The following is a 16,136-nucleotide window of genomic DNA, read 5'->3' as shown; positions in this document are numbered from 1 at the left end:
AAAACGACTCCCAACTTTTTCAGTCTTATTTCAATGCAAAAAACATCATCTTATATTCGAGTCAATACGGCACTTGCTCTGAACACGTAAATTGTGCTAATTGATAACTATTTTTTTTGGGGGGGGGCATTATTTTAACTTCTCTTTACTTCCCGTTTATGTGTTCAAAAAACAAACAAACAACGAATACGAAGACGGCAGATATCTATCTATCTATCTATCTATCTATCTATCTATCTATCTATCTATCTATCTATCTATCTATCTATCTATCTATCTATCTATCTATCTATCTATCTATCTATCTATCTATCTATCTATCTATCTATCTATCTATCTACAATATATCTATATATCTGGTTTATTTTTGTATATACCCACAGATAGTGCACTCTACAATTTGTTTCTGTGGTTGTACGCATGCATTTGTGTGTGTACAGCGTGTGTGTGATTGTGTGTAATCTTCAGAGTAGTGCAGAGGCCGGCTGCTTTGAATGTGTGTATTCATGTTTATTGGCAGACATGCACATTATTCCTCAAAGCCGCAGCGTTCCACTCATATCTGATTTTGACTTTGGCAAAAGGGCCGCAGCACATGGACAAGTACCCACACATACACACACACACACACACACGCACACACACACACACACACACTTTGAAAAATAAACAAATAAATAAATACAAATGCGCGTTTAAGTGCATGCCTCCACATACACAAATAAACATTCACACAAGCTTAAGTCTAAAGGAAAGCCGCGTGTCTTTGTTGAAATCAGTTCAAGAAACTAAGAAAAAAGGGGGCGGTGGTTGTGTAGGGTTACGGGAAAAGGAAAAAAAACGGTGACAGTTTTATTCAAAGGGCTAAGGGCCAGTATTCTTATTAATGAAATGAATAAGTGAACCTCAACTTGGCTCTGATAGCAGACACACGAAGAGAAATATTGGAGAGGCATTAAGAAAAAGGGAAAAATGTCTCTGTAAGAAAGAAAGAAAACGTGCCACGTCAATTTCTCGAGAACAGATTCCCATGAAACCGAATACAGAAAAACACATCGACAATAAACGCCTTGTGTGGTGCAAACTGAACAAAAAAATAAGTGAATTTAAAAATAGACTAAAAATGTTTGGAGAAGAGAATCATAAAAGTGAACAAAACTGTGATTGTCCAATATGAGAAATGTTTTTTGTTTTTTTTCAGAATGTGTCAGTGTTTCATGGTGATTTTCCTTAAGCAAAAATATACAGTATAACCGGTTGTTTTATTCTAAATGCTAGATGTTTCCTCCCTCTTTTCTTTAGCAGTTCCTTTAACCGAGATGGGTCAAAAGCACGCAAAATAAGTCAAAAACTCGCTCTTTGTATGTGAGTGTACGGCATATGAAAAGGGCATGCGTTTCCAAATGGATTTCTCAACATGTGCTTATGATCAGGGGAGGTGTGCGTGAATACGAAGTGTCCGTTACCTTCATTGGTCCGAATCTGAGCACTACTTAGACACAGTGACCAAGATAAAAACCAGATGACAGTCAGACTCCCAGAACTGGACAAAAGAGCTGGCATCTGGAAAGACACAGAAAGTATAATCACGAAGAGTAGGAGCTTCAACTACAAAGTTTATCTGCAGCTTTGTCTGACGCTCTTGGTTCATACTTTGAGAAATTTCACACCACATAAAAAGTGCTGTTATTTTCTTTTCATTTCAATGTGACACCAAAGCTGTCTCTTACACCAAAATGGTGGCTTTTTTCATCTTAAGCGGCACCTGTCAAAGTCATTTCAACGGAGGCGTTATGTGCATGTGTGTTTGTTCTCTCCTCAAAAAAAAGAGATGAGGGACCCGTTTATGGATTGTGGGGAGAGGGCGGTATGGACTGTCCTTTCTCCCAAAAGAACTAACAATTTGTTTAATGACACCCTGTTTGCAAATCGGCTACTGTCTTTGCAGTTAGCAAACGTAGCATCATTTGAAATGCTACGTCGAGTTTCACGTCCAGTCTCTCGTCATTAAGATAAGATAAGATATCCTTTATTTGTCCCACACTGGGGAAATTTAGAAGGAGGGCACTGTCTTCCGATTGGTCAACCAATAAAACCAATTGAAGGTCGACGTGGGACATGTAACATCATGCGGCAAGACCAACAATAATTCGAACGTGCCAGACTTGTAGCTTGTAGTCTCACCGTTATCGTCCAAAAAATAAAGTATCCTTTGTTTCACATTTTGACATTCTTGACTGTCATATATATGGAGATAAAAGTTTCGGTTTTCGTTTCGTTTGTTTATTGAACATAAAACATATACAGTAATAATTTGATAGAAAGTAAGGTAAGTAAAATAGTAAAAAGGAAAGGGAATCAGTCATCATTCAACACAATTATTATGTTCAAGGGAGTGGGAAGAAGTAAAAAAACGTATCTAGTCCTACCCCATTTTATGTGTTTATATATAAAAGCAAGCTCGACTTAAGACATGAACACAAAATTGTCATGTTTTAACATTAATGACAAATGTGTAATGTGAGGCTGAGATGCTGCTCAATCATCCAAATTTTTTTGAACTCCCTTATCACACAAGTTAAAAAATAAGTTGGAAAAAAAATCACTTTTGTCTTTAACTTGCTTAACAAATAATGGGCAAGTATTGGGATCCTGCTGGAATGTTTCAATGAGTGCACTTCACGTCGTCTGTGATGCATAATTGTTGTCTTTTAACATTTTATGCAGTGGTTGTGGCTGGTCGTTCTTATTCTTCAGAATAGGTATTGTTAAATGTCTTTGCCCAAATCATACAAGTAATTCTTTGATGATTGAGCTCGTTTGATGCAACTTTTGAGACATGTGTTTACCTTACTATTTTGTTTTATTTTAAAATAACAGCATGAAAGTCATTCCTGCCTTTCAGGAACATTGAACCCAAACTTCCACTGACTGCACTTTTACAGTAATCTCTACTGCACTGTTTTAAGAACTGTTACACAATAGTTCAACAATACTCAAAACTGATTTCGTGAAAAACATTTCATGCAGATTTTTTCTTTCTAATGAAGAAAACATGTAACAGAATTCAAACAATGGTTTCTTTGTCAGGCTGACGTTTTTTAAATAAATTCCAAAATATGACTCAAGATGACGAACTGCAGCGCAGTTTGAATCTTTGGCACAAAAAAGGCCGATCAGCTACCCATCAGTTTCCAAAATGATAAAATAAATATCAACCAACTTTCATCAGCATAAAGAATTATTGTTGGTTCATGGAATGGCGGTGGCCCTACCAGAATCCAATCAAAGGTCACAAAAAGGTGTTGTGCCAAATGGACGTTGAGTTACATTTTTAAAAAGATAATGATATGACAGTTTCAGTCCAAGACGGTGAGGACTTTCGACTTCACAAAATAGAATACAAGGAAAATAGAAGACAGCACTGCTCCAAGGCTGCTCGACCACAATCCTATTAAACCCACATCTGCAACTGAAACCATATGGATTTGTCTGTCAAGATATCTTCAAAACGGTTCGAAAAATACTTTAAATTTTCCACGAGGTGAGCAAAATATTTTCTGGTCAATGACTCAAAAAAACAAAAAACCTGTTACATCAAAGTGGAAATATATATTTTTCTTTCACTAACTTGCACTACAGTATAAGATGCGCACACTCATTGGTATTTGAGCTAGTATGTCAATAGGTTTAGTGGGGAAGAACCTGAGAGGTTCCCGTCAAAGACTTTTGAAAAGAACTAGAAAAGGACTTAACCCTTTCATGCACCCTGGAAGCTGCTCACATGATAATCTGTCCACTGTAGTAACCACTGTCGCTGAAAGTGTCTCAGTATTCCTTTTTTTAGCAGTAGTAGGTGGTTAGGTGCACCAACACCAAGTCCTGGCCCAGTAATAATAACATCTAAGACTGGAGAAACCTCAATATTCATGCAGCAACTTGTATGAAAGAGAGAATGCTATGAACACTTTTATTTCCAATTCACAACTCACCGTAGTTCTAAACATCCAAGTTAAGAAGGGCACAAAAGTTCAGAAACCTGTGTACGAGTTGAGACCCTGCAAATCTTTGCATTGCGGTGTGGTGTTCTGGCATAGTGGTGTTACATTTCACCACGTTGGCAGTGTAACTTCTCACAGCATACTCAGCAAATTCAAGTTTCATGTGTTTACATTCCTTCCCCTCTTCCAGCCATGCCACCTTGCTTGAGAGCCTCAAGAAATATGAGACATTCTATGTCTGCGATTCAGCTGCAACGCCCCTGTGGCTTATGAGAAGTCAAATGTGCTGCAGATACGTTCAACAGTCAATTGATTGCCCATCAAAGGATAATTAATGTTAGGAACAATTTGATGGGAATCAGAAAAGGTCAAAGTCAGGGCATCAGCGTTTTAGTGCGGTGTACAAGGCTCAGTGTTTCCCTTTTACTATATTAAACCATTTCTCTTTCACTCGACTCAACAGTCAGTTCCTAGCAACATTTTTCCAGGACTCTGATATCAGAAGGTTCAAGGTTCAGGAAACAAATTTGTATCAATGTCGCTGATATGTGCAAGTACAAGTCAACATTCACCCGTATGACATGATTACATTAATAGAACACCTAAAAATGCTTCTTAATTAACTACAAATGAATACAAACATACAATAGTGTCACGGATGCACCTCGCAGTTTTATTTAAAAATAACTCATGTAGAGATTGACTAGGATAGGAATGTTACCAAAATAAATAAAACGGAACAAAATACAAAATACAACTGATGAGCACATGGCCGCTAACCTCAGTCTAACTGCTAGCTAACACGCGCATAGTTAGCTAGCGGGAGACGCTAAATGAACAGTCTTCTTTTTACTCTGTGCTCCCTCTGGTCAAACAGCTCAAACTCAACACCAGTTTGAGCTGGATTCAACACCAGTCACGGATGATTAAAATTAAAACCCTTGCTTGATATGCCATTCAAGAGCCAAAGCCAAAGGCAATGGGACAAATCACTAAGTAACAACAAGCTCCTAAAAATAAAATGAGTAACATTATGAAACATTGCTTAACAGTCTCAATGCTTCATTGCAATCGTCCATGACTACTGTGACATTGAATTACGAACACTAGATGCGCATGGGGGCTGCCAGTCTTTTCACCTTGAATTGAGGGTTCATTTACTTCATTTACTTTTGTCTACCTTTCACGTTCCACCATGTCCTTTGAGACTCAAGTTGTTTTGTTTTGGGTTTACTTTTTTTTTGGGGGGGGGGGGGGGTCATCTTTATCAATGCTAACACGAAGCACAACAGCCCGGGGTCTACTGACCCGTATTGACCATCCATGTCATATACTGATGTCACAATGACAACAGTCAAAATGTAAAAAACATTCAGTTCAAACTTTGGGGTGTTTACACGAATTTTGTTCATACACCGTTTAAGTAATTTGAAGCACCCATCCATCAACGTATGACGGTAGTCGTGTTGTCGCAGTGGTATGGACACCACACGACCAAGCCAATGAGCATGCTTTGTCTTCATTGAACTAATGTCTTAAGGAAGAAATGTATAAAGCTAGCAAGTATAAAGCAAGTTAAATGCAGCAAAATGAAAATCATTAGAAAAGTTCATAGTACTGTTTTGAATATGGGTGGCCCACCTAGTAATAAAAGGGCCTTTTTTTTCTTTCCAAGAAAACGACACCACTGGCAATACTTAAACTAGTGGAAAATCTCATCTTTCACTGTTGGATTGACGACTGAAAATTGCACTGCCGTCTGCCAAAACCAAAATGGAAGCTAACAATTGCAATGTAGTCGCCCAGTAGTTGTGGATATTTTACAGGCATGTATTCAGAACACTGATTAGTATCTACACTCCACACCACAAAGCTAACAGCAAGGGCCAAACCATGAAAATCCACTTCTGTCAACCATACACACTATATATGCAAGCAAAGCAACATTCCAGGTCAAATGCTGATTTTAAATCATTGTGCTTTAAAATGCCGAATTGAGAAAGGACAGAAAATGTGTGTACCACAAGTTTATTTTACTTTTTGGTGCAAAAACAACATTGTTTAAATCTGCATCACAAGGCATCTGAGGAACCAGCTACTTTGTATTTCTCCTCCCATTGGCTACACATATATAGAAATGTATAAAATTGCTGTTTTTATGTTATTGATTAAAAAACAAACAAACTAACTAACCTACCGGTAATTACATTTCAAGCATGCAGTGGTTTAAACTGATATTGACTGGGCGATATCAACATAAAGCATAATTTTAAGTTATTTAAACCTTGAAAACATTTTAAAGCTTCCGGTCTCTACCGCTTATCCTGTTCAGGGGAATAGCTGATCTAGGGCTTCACACAGCTGACAGGTACCAAGAGGTGGGGTACACCCTGGAATCAATGTTTTTGTGAGTATATTTAATGAATCAGCCCATTAAGCCTTCGTTTTCTGTTTTTGTTGTTGTTGTTGTTCACTCAAAGGACAGCAGAGCAAATATGCCAAGGATCGCTGATAAGTTAACTCCTCAAATGTCAACACATTTTTTTTTTCTTTTTCCACAAGCTATCCCTCTCACTGAAGGATTTCATAGCGACTCACTCCCACCAAGTGTCAGGTTTGTCTATCTCTCCTAGTATGAGACAGTAGTAAGCCCTGTGCAGCCATGAATTACGTCACCGGAATGCCATCTGAATATGTCTATGCTCTCAGCTATGTCGAAAATATGCTAAACAAATCCAGAGTGGCACTTCCAAATACATAAAACAGACCCAACAGTGTATATAACCTCCAACAGCAAAGCTATTGGTATGAAATCCATTCAAGAAATGAGGCAAGGGATGAGTGCTGAGGAATTGTGACAGAGGTCAAGCATTAGCTCACGCTTGAAAGCCTGAATTTTAACGAGAGGTTAAACAGGCAGAAGAAAATGGAGCATGTACTTGCCAAACATGAAAACAAATCCTTAGCTAATAACAAAAACAACTCGATGCTAAAATAAGTTGCATGCACACTTGCACGATGACTAATCTGATTCAAAAGCACACACTTTTAACCGTTCCTCTCCGTGGCAGCACAATCCCACACCCTGAATCACTCACGCTGCTGCATGCCACTGCACATTCAGTCATTTTTACGAGGCAAAAGCAAGACGGAAAGTGGAAGACAATAGTAAAAATGAGAAGGGGATACATGCAAGAATGACGAAAAATAGCTGCACAATAGCCTATTTTTCGAACTATACGTCGCTCCAGGGTAGAAGTCGTAACAGTAAAAAATAAAATAAATAAAATGAATCGTGAAGAAGAAAAAAAAAATTAAATTTAAAAAAAAAAAAAAAATATATATATATATATATATATATATATATATATATATATATATATATATATATATATATATATATATATATATATATATATATACACACACACACACACACACACACACACCTGTAAGTTACTCCACCAGGGAAATTAATTTTACAAAGACCAAGAACAGGTGAGCTCCTTTCTCACGGGTGCGTTCGAAATAGGTTCCAAACTTGCACTGCTTCACTCCAACCATTTGGATACTCTGATTTTTATTCAACTGTGCTGTTTGGTTATTCAGGGTCATAATAATAAAAAATAATACATTTTATTTAGGGCGGCCCGGTAGTCCAGTGGTTAGCACGTCGGCTTCACAGTGCAGAGGTACCGGGTACTAGTGAGGATCAAGCGGTACGGAAGATGAATGAATGAATGAATGAACATTTTATTTATAAGCACCTTTCAAAACACTCAAGGGTTACCCCCAAAATATGACTTATTTAATTAGTTACAAGTCAAACCTGAGCATAAGTCGCATGACCAGCCAATCTATGAAAAGAAGTGTGACTTTTTGGGACGAAAAATATGGTAGTTTGATTCACCTTTTTTTCCAGTTGAGTTTCTTTCCAACATCACTCACACAGTCCCAAATGACAGAATATCCTGTTTATTTTCACTGAACATTCGAGTTTGCTGCACTATATCGTAGACTGATGTTTAATTTTGTAACCTCTGGACAATGTGTTTTCGACTCCATGTCAATGAGGTAGGATGGGCTCAAGATTAAATAGCTGGCAAGCTGAGGTATCACCGAACTGCAAATGTGTGTGTGTGTGTGTGTGTGTGTGTGTGTGTGCGCACAAGCACTGAAACAACAAGATTTGAGGGTCAAGCCAAAATGTCTCATGTTAATGGGGCAACGCAACAATGGCTCCTGTGTTGATCCAAGTTGCTACGGCAACCACTGCAACACTCATCTGGTCGTTTGAGGCGACGGCAACTCTGCCGAGGGACAAGTGTGTGTGTACATTTACGTTATGGTCCCATATGTGAAGCCCTTCAGTGGAGGCGTGGTTGAGGGGGTGTTTGTTTAGACAAGACAACTTTCGTGTGCATTTTTGCTTCATTGACTACTTAGCCACCCCCCCCCCCTTACCCCCCACCCATCACCACCATCAAATGGGTTGTGTGTGTGGCGAAGTGGAACAAACATAAACCAACAAAAACCTTTTATCTTTTCCACACTCAAACACGCTCCATTTGAGTCGGATTTGTATTTTGAAAGGATTTATGAAACAGTTCAAGATGCGGCGTGTTTTATGCGTGAGACGTGAACTCGTCATCACATACGGTATTAAGCCGCCTGATTGAGATCGATTGAGACCCTGATTTAAAAGACAAGACGCAAATGTTTCTAAGTAAATGATTGTTATTAAAAATTAGCTTAGCTGAGGGAATTTCTGCTGAAATGAACTCAATATATTTTTCGGTGAAGCAGTTGGCATTGAAGCCAATGAAATTCAGATCCTATTTAACACACAAGTGGTGCAATGCTTGTAACAATGAGAATGTATATGAAATTATTTTTGAAATGTAAGAATAATTGAGGTTTAGAGAAATGTGAGGTTTAGCCAATGGTTGATATTGAAATCTCAGTATAAATGAAAAACACATGTATGATGGAAGTCCAAATGGGAGACATTGATCAAGTTAGTCTTCTCCAAAAGTCTGGGCCATATACAATCTGTGGAAAATCCCAGAGACTAAAAACGCAAGAAATAATGGCTGCCATGTGTATACAGAGATAGCACTCAGCCAATGTGCAGATTAAGACCAGAGTGTCGATCTGAGTTTTTCTAAGTGAGCTCGGAATACAGTAATGACATGCTAAGAAATTTGAGCATGCAGAGTTTCTGGAGGCTTCTTTTTGAGCTATTCAAATGATTTCTCTTTACAGAATTAATTTGTTACACGCGAACCTGAATTGTGGTATGTGCCTGCGTGTGTGCCTGCTTATTTGAGTGACTGAGTGAGTGTGGCGGCAGTATGTTGGGGGCTGAATTCTACAATACTGGAATTTCCTTCAGCTCAGCCGCCAGCGTAAGATGGCTACCATATGCCAGATATTCACACAATGCAAAATGCGCACACAAGGTTGGATGCGGAGACCACTATCTGGCTCACAGTATAACTTCAAATTTGAAACCAAACAATGCACACAAACAGTACTTCGTTACAGTATCAATAACCCACGCATTCTGTCAACAAAACATCCTCGCAAGAGTGAGACGTTGCTGGTTCAGCGCTGCTAAGTTTGAGTAAGGCGTGTTGGATTAGCTCGTGAACCAAGTTATACATTAATATCTCAGGAGTGAAAGTCTGAATGTCTTCCGGGTAATCTCAAACTAACCCTGATCATCTTGTATCAACAAAGTTTCTCATAATCCTCCTTATCCGTTTGAGGAAGTGATGCCGATACTTGGTCATCAAAATACAGGGTAGCGATGCATCACGGTGAGAGTTCTGAGGGAAGGTCTGAAAGAATCATTGAGACAACTATTGAATCCTACCCACAAAAATATATATATCACTCAAACATGAATGCAGGGTGCTTAAATTACATTCTCTTGAAGGTGGTCGAGAGTGCCAGTGTAAACATGGCCAGGTGCTAACGCTAACCACAGACAAGTCTAGTTTCCATTGGCCTTTTTGCAAAGATACTGCAGGAAAAAAAAGAAAATCAAGTATGTAAGATTCATAAATCATAACTCGGGTAGGGACCAGGCTCAACTGCAAACTGCAAAAATCAGTGAATAGTTGACGCTCCCTTATGATTGCCATGAAAAAAAACCTGCTAAAATGTGAACAAGTGAGATTGGCACACAATTTATGTATTGTCCGATTGATTAGGCAACTAAGCACAAAAATAATCAATAACTCATCAATGATCAAAATCATTGTTTACGGCAGCCTTAATGACTGGATATTAAATTTGGCTCCATCGCACTATAGCGATTGGTTCTTTTTTTGTTGTTGTCTATGTTTTTTTTTTCCCAGTTATGGGCTCGTGTTTCTTGTTGCAGCAAGACATTGCTTGGTCCCAGTTACACAAAATGACTTACATCTTCTTTGGTGCTTTCAGACCAAATGAGACAATGTGCAGACGTTTTGTTCTAAACAAGTGTTCACCAGCTCCTCTTCATACAAGAATCACAAACAGAAGCCCACTCCTTCTTTAGGTCCACTTTTCACTTAGAGGGCCGGGTCAAATGTGCTCACGGGCCGGATACGCCCCGCGGGCCGTAGTTTGGGGACCACTGAGATGGGAGAAATAGACCAGCCAATTACTTGGCTTGTTGTCAAGGCACGGAAAAAATAAGTTTGTCAAATGCATGAACTGCGAATACCCTCAGTCACGCACCGATGATTGCTGTACTTAACTCTGTCCCAGTACATCTGACAGCAGGTTCACTGGCCCAAAAAAAAAAAAACTGCCTAGATCTGGTTGATCGTGTGTGTGTGTGTGTGTGAGAGAGAGAGAGAGAGAGAGAGAGAGAGAGAGAGAGAGAGAGAGAGAGAGAGAGAGAGAGAGAGAGAGAGAGAGAGAGAGAGAGAGAGAGAGAGAGAGAGAGAGAGAGAGAGAGAGAGAGACAGAGAGACAGAGAGAGAGAGAGAGAGACAGAGAGACAGAGAGAGAGAGAGAGAGAGAGAGATAGAGAGAGAGAGAGAGAGAGAGAGAGAGAGAGAGAGAGAGAGAGAGAGAGAGAGAGAGTAAATGCTGCTTCCAAGTGTATTTGACTGGCGCCACACTACTGCTGGAAGTAATTATAGAGACATAAAGCAGTTGGAGATTGCCGTTTTATGCAACACTGAGAATCAAAAATGCATGCATGCACGCAAAATAGAATGTACAGATTTAGCTGTGATTGATGAATGTGTCATTTCATCACAATGCGAATTTTAACCAAAAGGCTTCCCAGAGGCTTAAATACAACTCCAATGGAAAGCTTCCAAAGAATAACAGAAATGCCTGTTGTTTTAGTTTTCTGAACACAACAAATCTGTTTGCATGTCTAACATGTTGCAGCCTCTTTGTTGGATTTTTGGTTTGAGGTTTTGAATGAATCATACTTGGGCAAATGATGCTTGTTCACACAGACCCAGTGTAGATCCATAGATGTGGATGTGTATTGGTCTGCTCGCGAGCTTCCGCCATTTTTTTTTCAAGCAGGAAGCAAAAATATTGTGAAGTGCATACCCCCCCTTTTCCACCAACGTCCACCCACACAAAACACATTGTGACCGTCACACATCGACCCCGAATTTCTTGAGACGTGAGTCATTCTGCTGGGAATCCCATTTCTTTGCCCATTGCTCCCGACGACGCTGAGGGGAGAGGAAGAGTGAAAGTAGTGTCGGGGAGAGAAAAAGATTCACGCGGAGAAACTCATTATGGAAAAAAGACATGAGCGTGTATTGATTGACAATGAATACTGTTCACCGACGCGAAAAAGAACGTTGTGGAATGGGAGGAATAACGTGCACTTTTATATCGCGCCATACTGCCCTGCTAGCAAGACGCTCATATCATCACACAAAGCCTTTACATACAGCTCCGAGCAGTTTGTCTGGCTCTTTCTCTGGCAGACTGCTGGTAAACAGGAAGCGATGCTTGTTTGTCATAGCTGATATGAGCAGTGACGCAAACCAGATTATATAGCTGTAATAAAATTTACAATGTTCTCGTCAATGTAAAACAGTGTTGAGATATGTGCCGAGTATTAAGACACCTTTGGTAAAACAACAAACAATAAGGATTCTAAAAGGAGTTATGTCAGGCTTTTTTTTTTTTTTTTTTGACACAGCAGGCCAAGGAGTAACGCTTCTTAAATATTTAGAGACAGCCAATTCATTCTCCGTGAACAAGGACCTGGAAACTAGGGAGAAAAGATGGCCATCAGCCTCTAGCCATCGAGTTGGGTATTTGTTTACAATTTGTGCTTGCATAACACGAGTTACAAATCACACGCATGATTAAATTCTGACATGTACGCAATTCTGAATGGTTCAAGAATGTCAACACTTAATTATGTCTGTCATGTTGACTCAACATTATGCAAATAAGAAAGAGAGCCCGGCAGTGCGAGTAAGTGAGAAAGTGAAACAAAATAAAAATATAGTATATTGGGAAAACGACCAACGTGAAGAACCACATGAAGCATAAACAGCCCATTTGGATTTTTTTTTTCTGCCAGCCGGTGAGCCAGTGACACTCGCCAACTAGCCATCGGCACATAGCAGTACTTTTGTTTCCTCTTGGCTTTTTCTCGTGCTGAGAAACATTCGTTGTACGAATTCGAATGTGATATTTGCCATCTTTTGCATTTTATTTAAAGAAAAAATTGTGTCGGTCACTTCTTTGAATTGTATGGCTCATTTTTCGAGCATTTTGGATGCAGCGGCGGTTGTTTTAATCCTTTCGGGGACAGCGGTTACTACGGTTGACATCTTAGGTAAAATTCGTAATTTGTGCATTAAAGGGTTTAAATTGCTCTTCAAATAAAGTTGAGTAGAGTTGAGTTAATCACGAAAATAAGGAAGTCAATTTGAATCAAACCATTAGCCTTTGAATCATAACCCAATCGACTATCGGGCTAGCGAGAGATTCCCACCCTTGTGCTATTGAGCCAAAATAGATCCTTTGCTCACTGAGAATGCTACTCTTAAGGTCCAAATAGTCACGTCACATCAACCCTGTATTGCTCTCATTACATTAGCCTCCCATTAACTCCCTTATCCAATTTAAGATTCTCACTCTAACCTACAAGGGCTGACACAGGAACGGTGTGTTTACACAAGACGTACACAAGGCCTAAACTGTGGTTTTGCTCGCTCACAACAATGCACATGGGCTGGATATTCGGACAGTTCTGCTAAACTTTTCTATTTCTCCTCCAAGTTAGGGAATAAGACAAATCGGGATGCCCAATGAGCTGGACCAATAACAGTCCTAACAGGCCATCTGCTCTGCTCTCAGTGAAAAACATGGCATGATATTGACACTTGAAAGTTTGTTGACGCTGAGACACGTGTGCATACGGGCGCGCGTCTGTAACTTGAGTTCTCAACAATAGACATTTGAGAAGGCTTGTTCCCCGCATCCCTGACAAGAAATAGTCGTATGAAAGACTTCTACGTTACAATGCTGATTACACTCCCACGATTGTGATTGGTAGCATGTATGACATATTCAATGACAACTATGAACAATCAAATATGGATTTGGATGAACTCATCATGCCACTCATATTTAGACAGTGTCTTTCTTTCTCACAAACCTTCAAAATCTGCTTTAAAAAAAGCAAGATAGTTTCTATATTTTGTTTATCAGCATCTGTTCAAAGCCATTCATAATTTGATAACCCTTTATGAATGTGAATATGATTCTGATAGATGTTAAAGCACCAACATTTTTTTTTTGGTTTAGTTGCCGCTTCCTGACCAATGGTGCACTAATTAGAAGTCATTTCCACCTAAGTGATGGCAGCAGAGAAAATGCATTTAGGTGTTGCTAAGAACCGGCGCCCACTATGAGACTGCAGTCTCTGCCCCCTTATATTATGGTGCTCATTTTCTGGCTAGCACACAGAAGTAAAAAAAAAAAAACAAACAAACAAAAAACAAAATGGTAGACTGCTAATTCTCAAAAGATTTAAAAATACAGTCAACGTCTTGTTTTCTAACGTCTCTGTTCTCGACCAAATCAGTTTTCGACCAAAAATTTTGAGTTTTTTATGCCTCGGATGACGACCAAAAATCGGTTCTCGACCAAACTGAGCTCACTTGAATGTGCCATTTGACTCCTCTCGCCTTCCTTACACGAGGAGGTCACGCTTCCTCGTGTAGCGTTCCATTGTGAGCAGACGTGTTCAAAAAAATATTTTTTTTTAAAAAGAGCGTGGTTTCGGTTTCGGAACAGCCTTCTATGGTGATTATGGTCGAAAACCGAGGTATGACTGTCTAACAAATGTTAGCATGCGACATTCAAGAAAATGTTTTAAACTCCCAAAGTGACATTTTTTGGGTAAATCACAATGCTTTGGTTCAACAACAGCTATAGATTACGAATAAAATCTAATTCATTCATTCATTTTCCCATCTGCTTTATCTTCACAAGGGTCGCGGGGGGTGCTGGAGCATATACCAGCCGTATTCGGGCAGTCGGCGGGGAACACACTGAACCGGTTGCCAGCCAATCGCAGGCCACACAGAGACGAACTAAAATCAAATTCCACAATTATAAAAAAAAGCAAAAGAGAGCAAACAGTAGTGTTGTGATGCTCGAAACGTGTACAGGGGAGCATCTACAGGTTTATCACGGAGACGACAGTTAAGTGTTTTTCCTGTTTATAACTATGAACAACATAACTTTTGTTCGACGGTGATCACAATCTGAAAAAAAACATCACTTGGCCAGTTTTTACTTCATTTCCATTAGTTTCTGTCATGTACCTACCAAATCTCATATCGTCATCACGCTACATATGGTCCCTTTTACTTCCTCTAAAAACACAGAAGCTACCTAAGAACAACAAACTCAGCAGGAGTCGGGAGGCGCAAAAGCAGAGAGAGAGAGAGAGAAAGAGAGAGAGAGTGAAATCATGAAAAGCTAATGATAAATAGAGGAGGATGGGTAAAAAAACTTGAATTTGTGTGAAAGGTTACAGTAAAATTTCAGTTAAAAGGTGGAGCTGGCTCATACGCATTTTCAATAGGCATTCCAACAGAATGATGTCATCGCGTGCGTGCGCTCACGTGCGCCCGCAAACACGATGACAAAAGCACCGACATACTCAAAACCAAGTCCTCCTTCACAAAAACAGCATTGAAGGCCCATGCAAAACTTAAAAGGTGTGCTCCATGGTAGGTTAAACATCACCTTGTTTTGACAGATCCTTCTCAGAAATGTGTTTTGCTCCAACACGATAGACTGACTCAAAATTGAAAGTGACAAGTCTATCAATTATTCACGATGAGTCCAAAATACCGGAATCACCTTGCTGCGGAAGGAAAACTTCTTCAGCTTTGCCACACAACATTATTTCTTGATTGTTTTGTCTTTTTATTCCTGGCAACATCCCTGTAAACAGAGAATGCCAGTCATTTTAATACATCTTAGAGTATTAAAATATGGCTTGCAGATTGAGCAAATTTAAAAACAAGATGCCGTCTTCTGCTTAATGGCTGCTAAAAATAGACTCCCAACTGTATGCAATTGATGAATCATATCTTGAGCAAATTCATACAGTGTGACCATAAAATATGCAAACTTCAGTGATGCAATTACAACTCATGTAAACCACACAAACCAAAATGGTCTCTTTGTCGCAGAAGGTATTTAATCATGAGTATGCCTCATGTTTGGTGAAGGATTTAAACATTCGTAGTGTTTCTATCTTGTGCTGACTTACATTATATCCCCCTCAAACAAAAAAAATGTATTTCTAAATTGGGAATTTCTTCATTGTGAGACAAAGTTGTCTTATCTTATTTTAATTCCTCTATCACAGGACCAAGTGAGTAGACAAACATAAAAAAAACATTTTTTAAGACGTAATGAAAAATTCAATGCGCAAATGCATTTCGGAAAAAAAAAATATGGCATGCTAGTCACAGCTAACACGACAACTGCAGAAGCCAGTGTTCACATTATAAGCGGAAGTCCAGTGGTTGATTGATTTAAAAAAAATTAAATAACAAAGAAAGAAAATAGCGAGCAGCGGGTATCTAAAGAGTGCCTAGACGAGCCAGCAGCCACGCTATTTTT

General features: G+C 39.2%; 1 protein-coding gene across 2 annotated transcripts in view; it reads right to left on the bottom strand.

Annotated features, from left to right (window-relative positions):
- The window catches only part of il11ra (interleukin 11 receptor, alpha), a 30,190-nt gene that overhangs the window by 9,815 nt on the left and 4,239 nt on the right, over positions 1 to 16,136 (bottom strand). For both annotated transcript variants that reach the window (XM_052050295.1, XM_052050296.1), the window contains exon 2: positions 1,467 to 1,563. In XM_052050295.1, the coding sequence (XP_051906255.1) occupies positions 1,467 to 1,563 (97 nt within the window). The remainder of the gene's footprint in view (positions 1 to 1,466; positions 1,564 to 16,136) is intronic.

This window comes from Hippocampus zosterae, chromosome 18 (assembly GCF_025434085.1).
Source record: "Hippocampus zosterae strain Florida chromosome 18, ASM2543408v3, whole genome shotgun sequence".
NCBI classification, from domain to species: Eukaryota; Metazoa; Chordata; class Actinopteri; order Syngnathiformes; family Syngnathidae; genus Hippocampus; species Hippocampus zosterae.
Note: the sequence above shows the minus strand (reverse complement) of the source record. Positions and strands in the feature narration are given on the sequence as shown.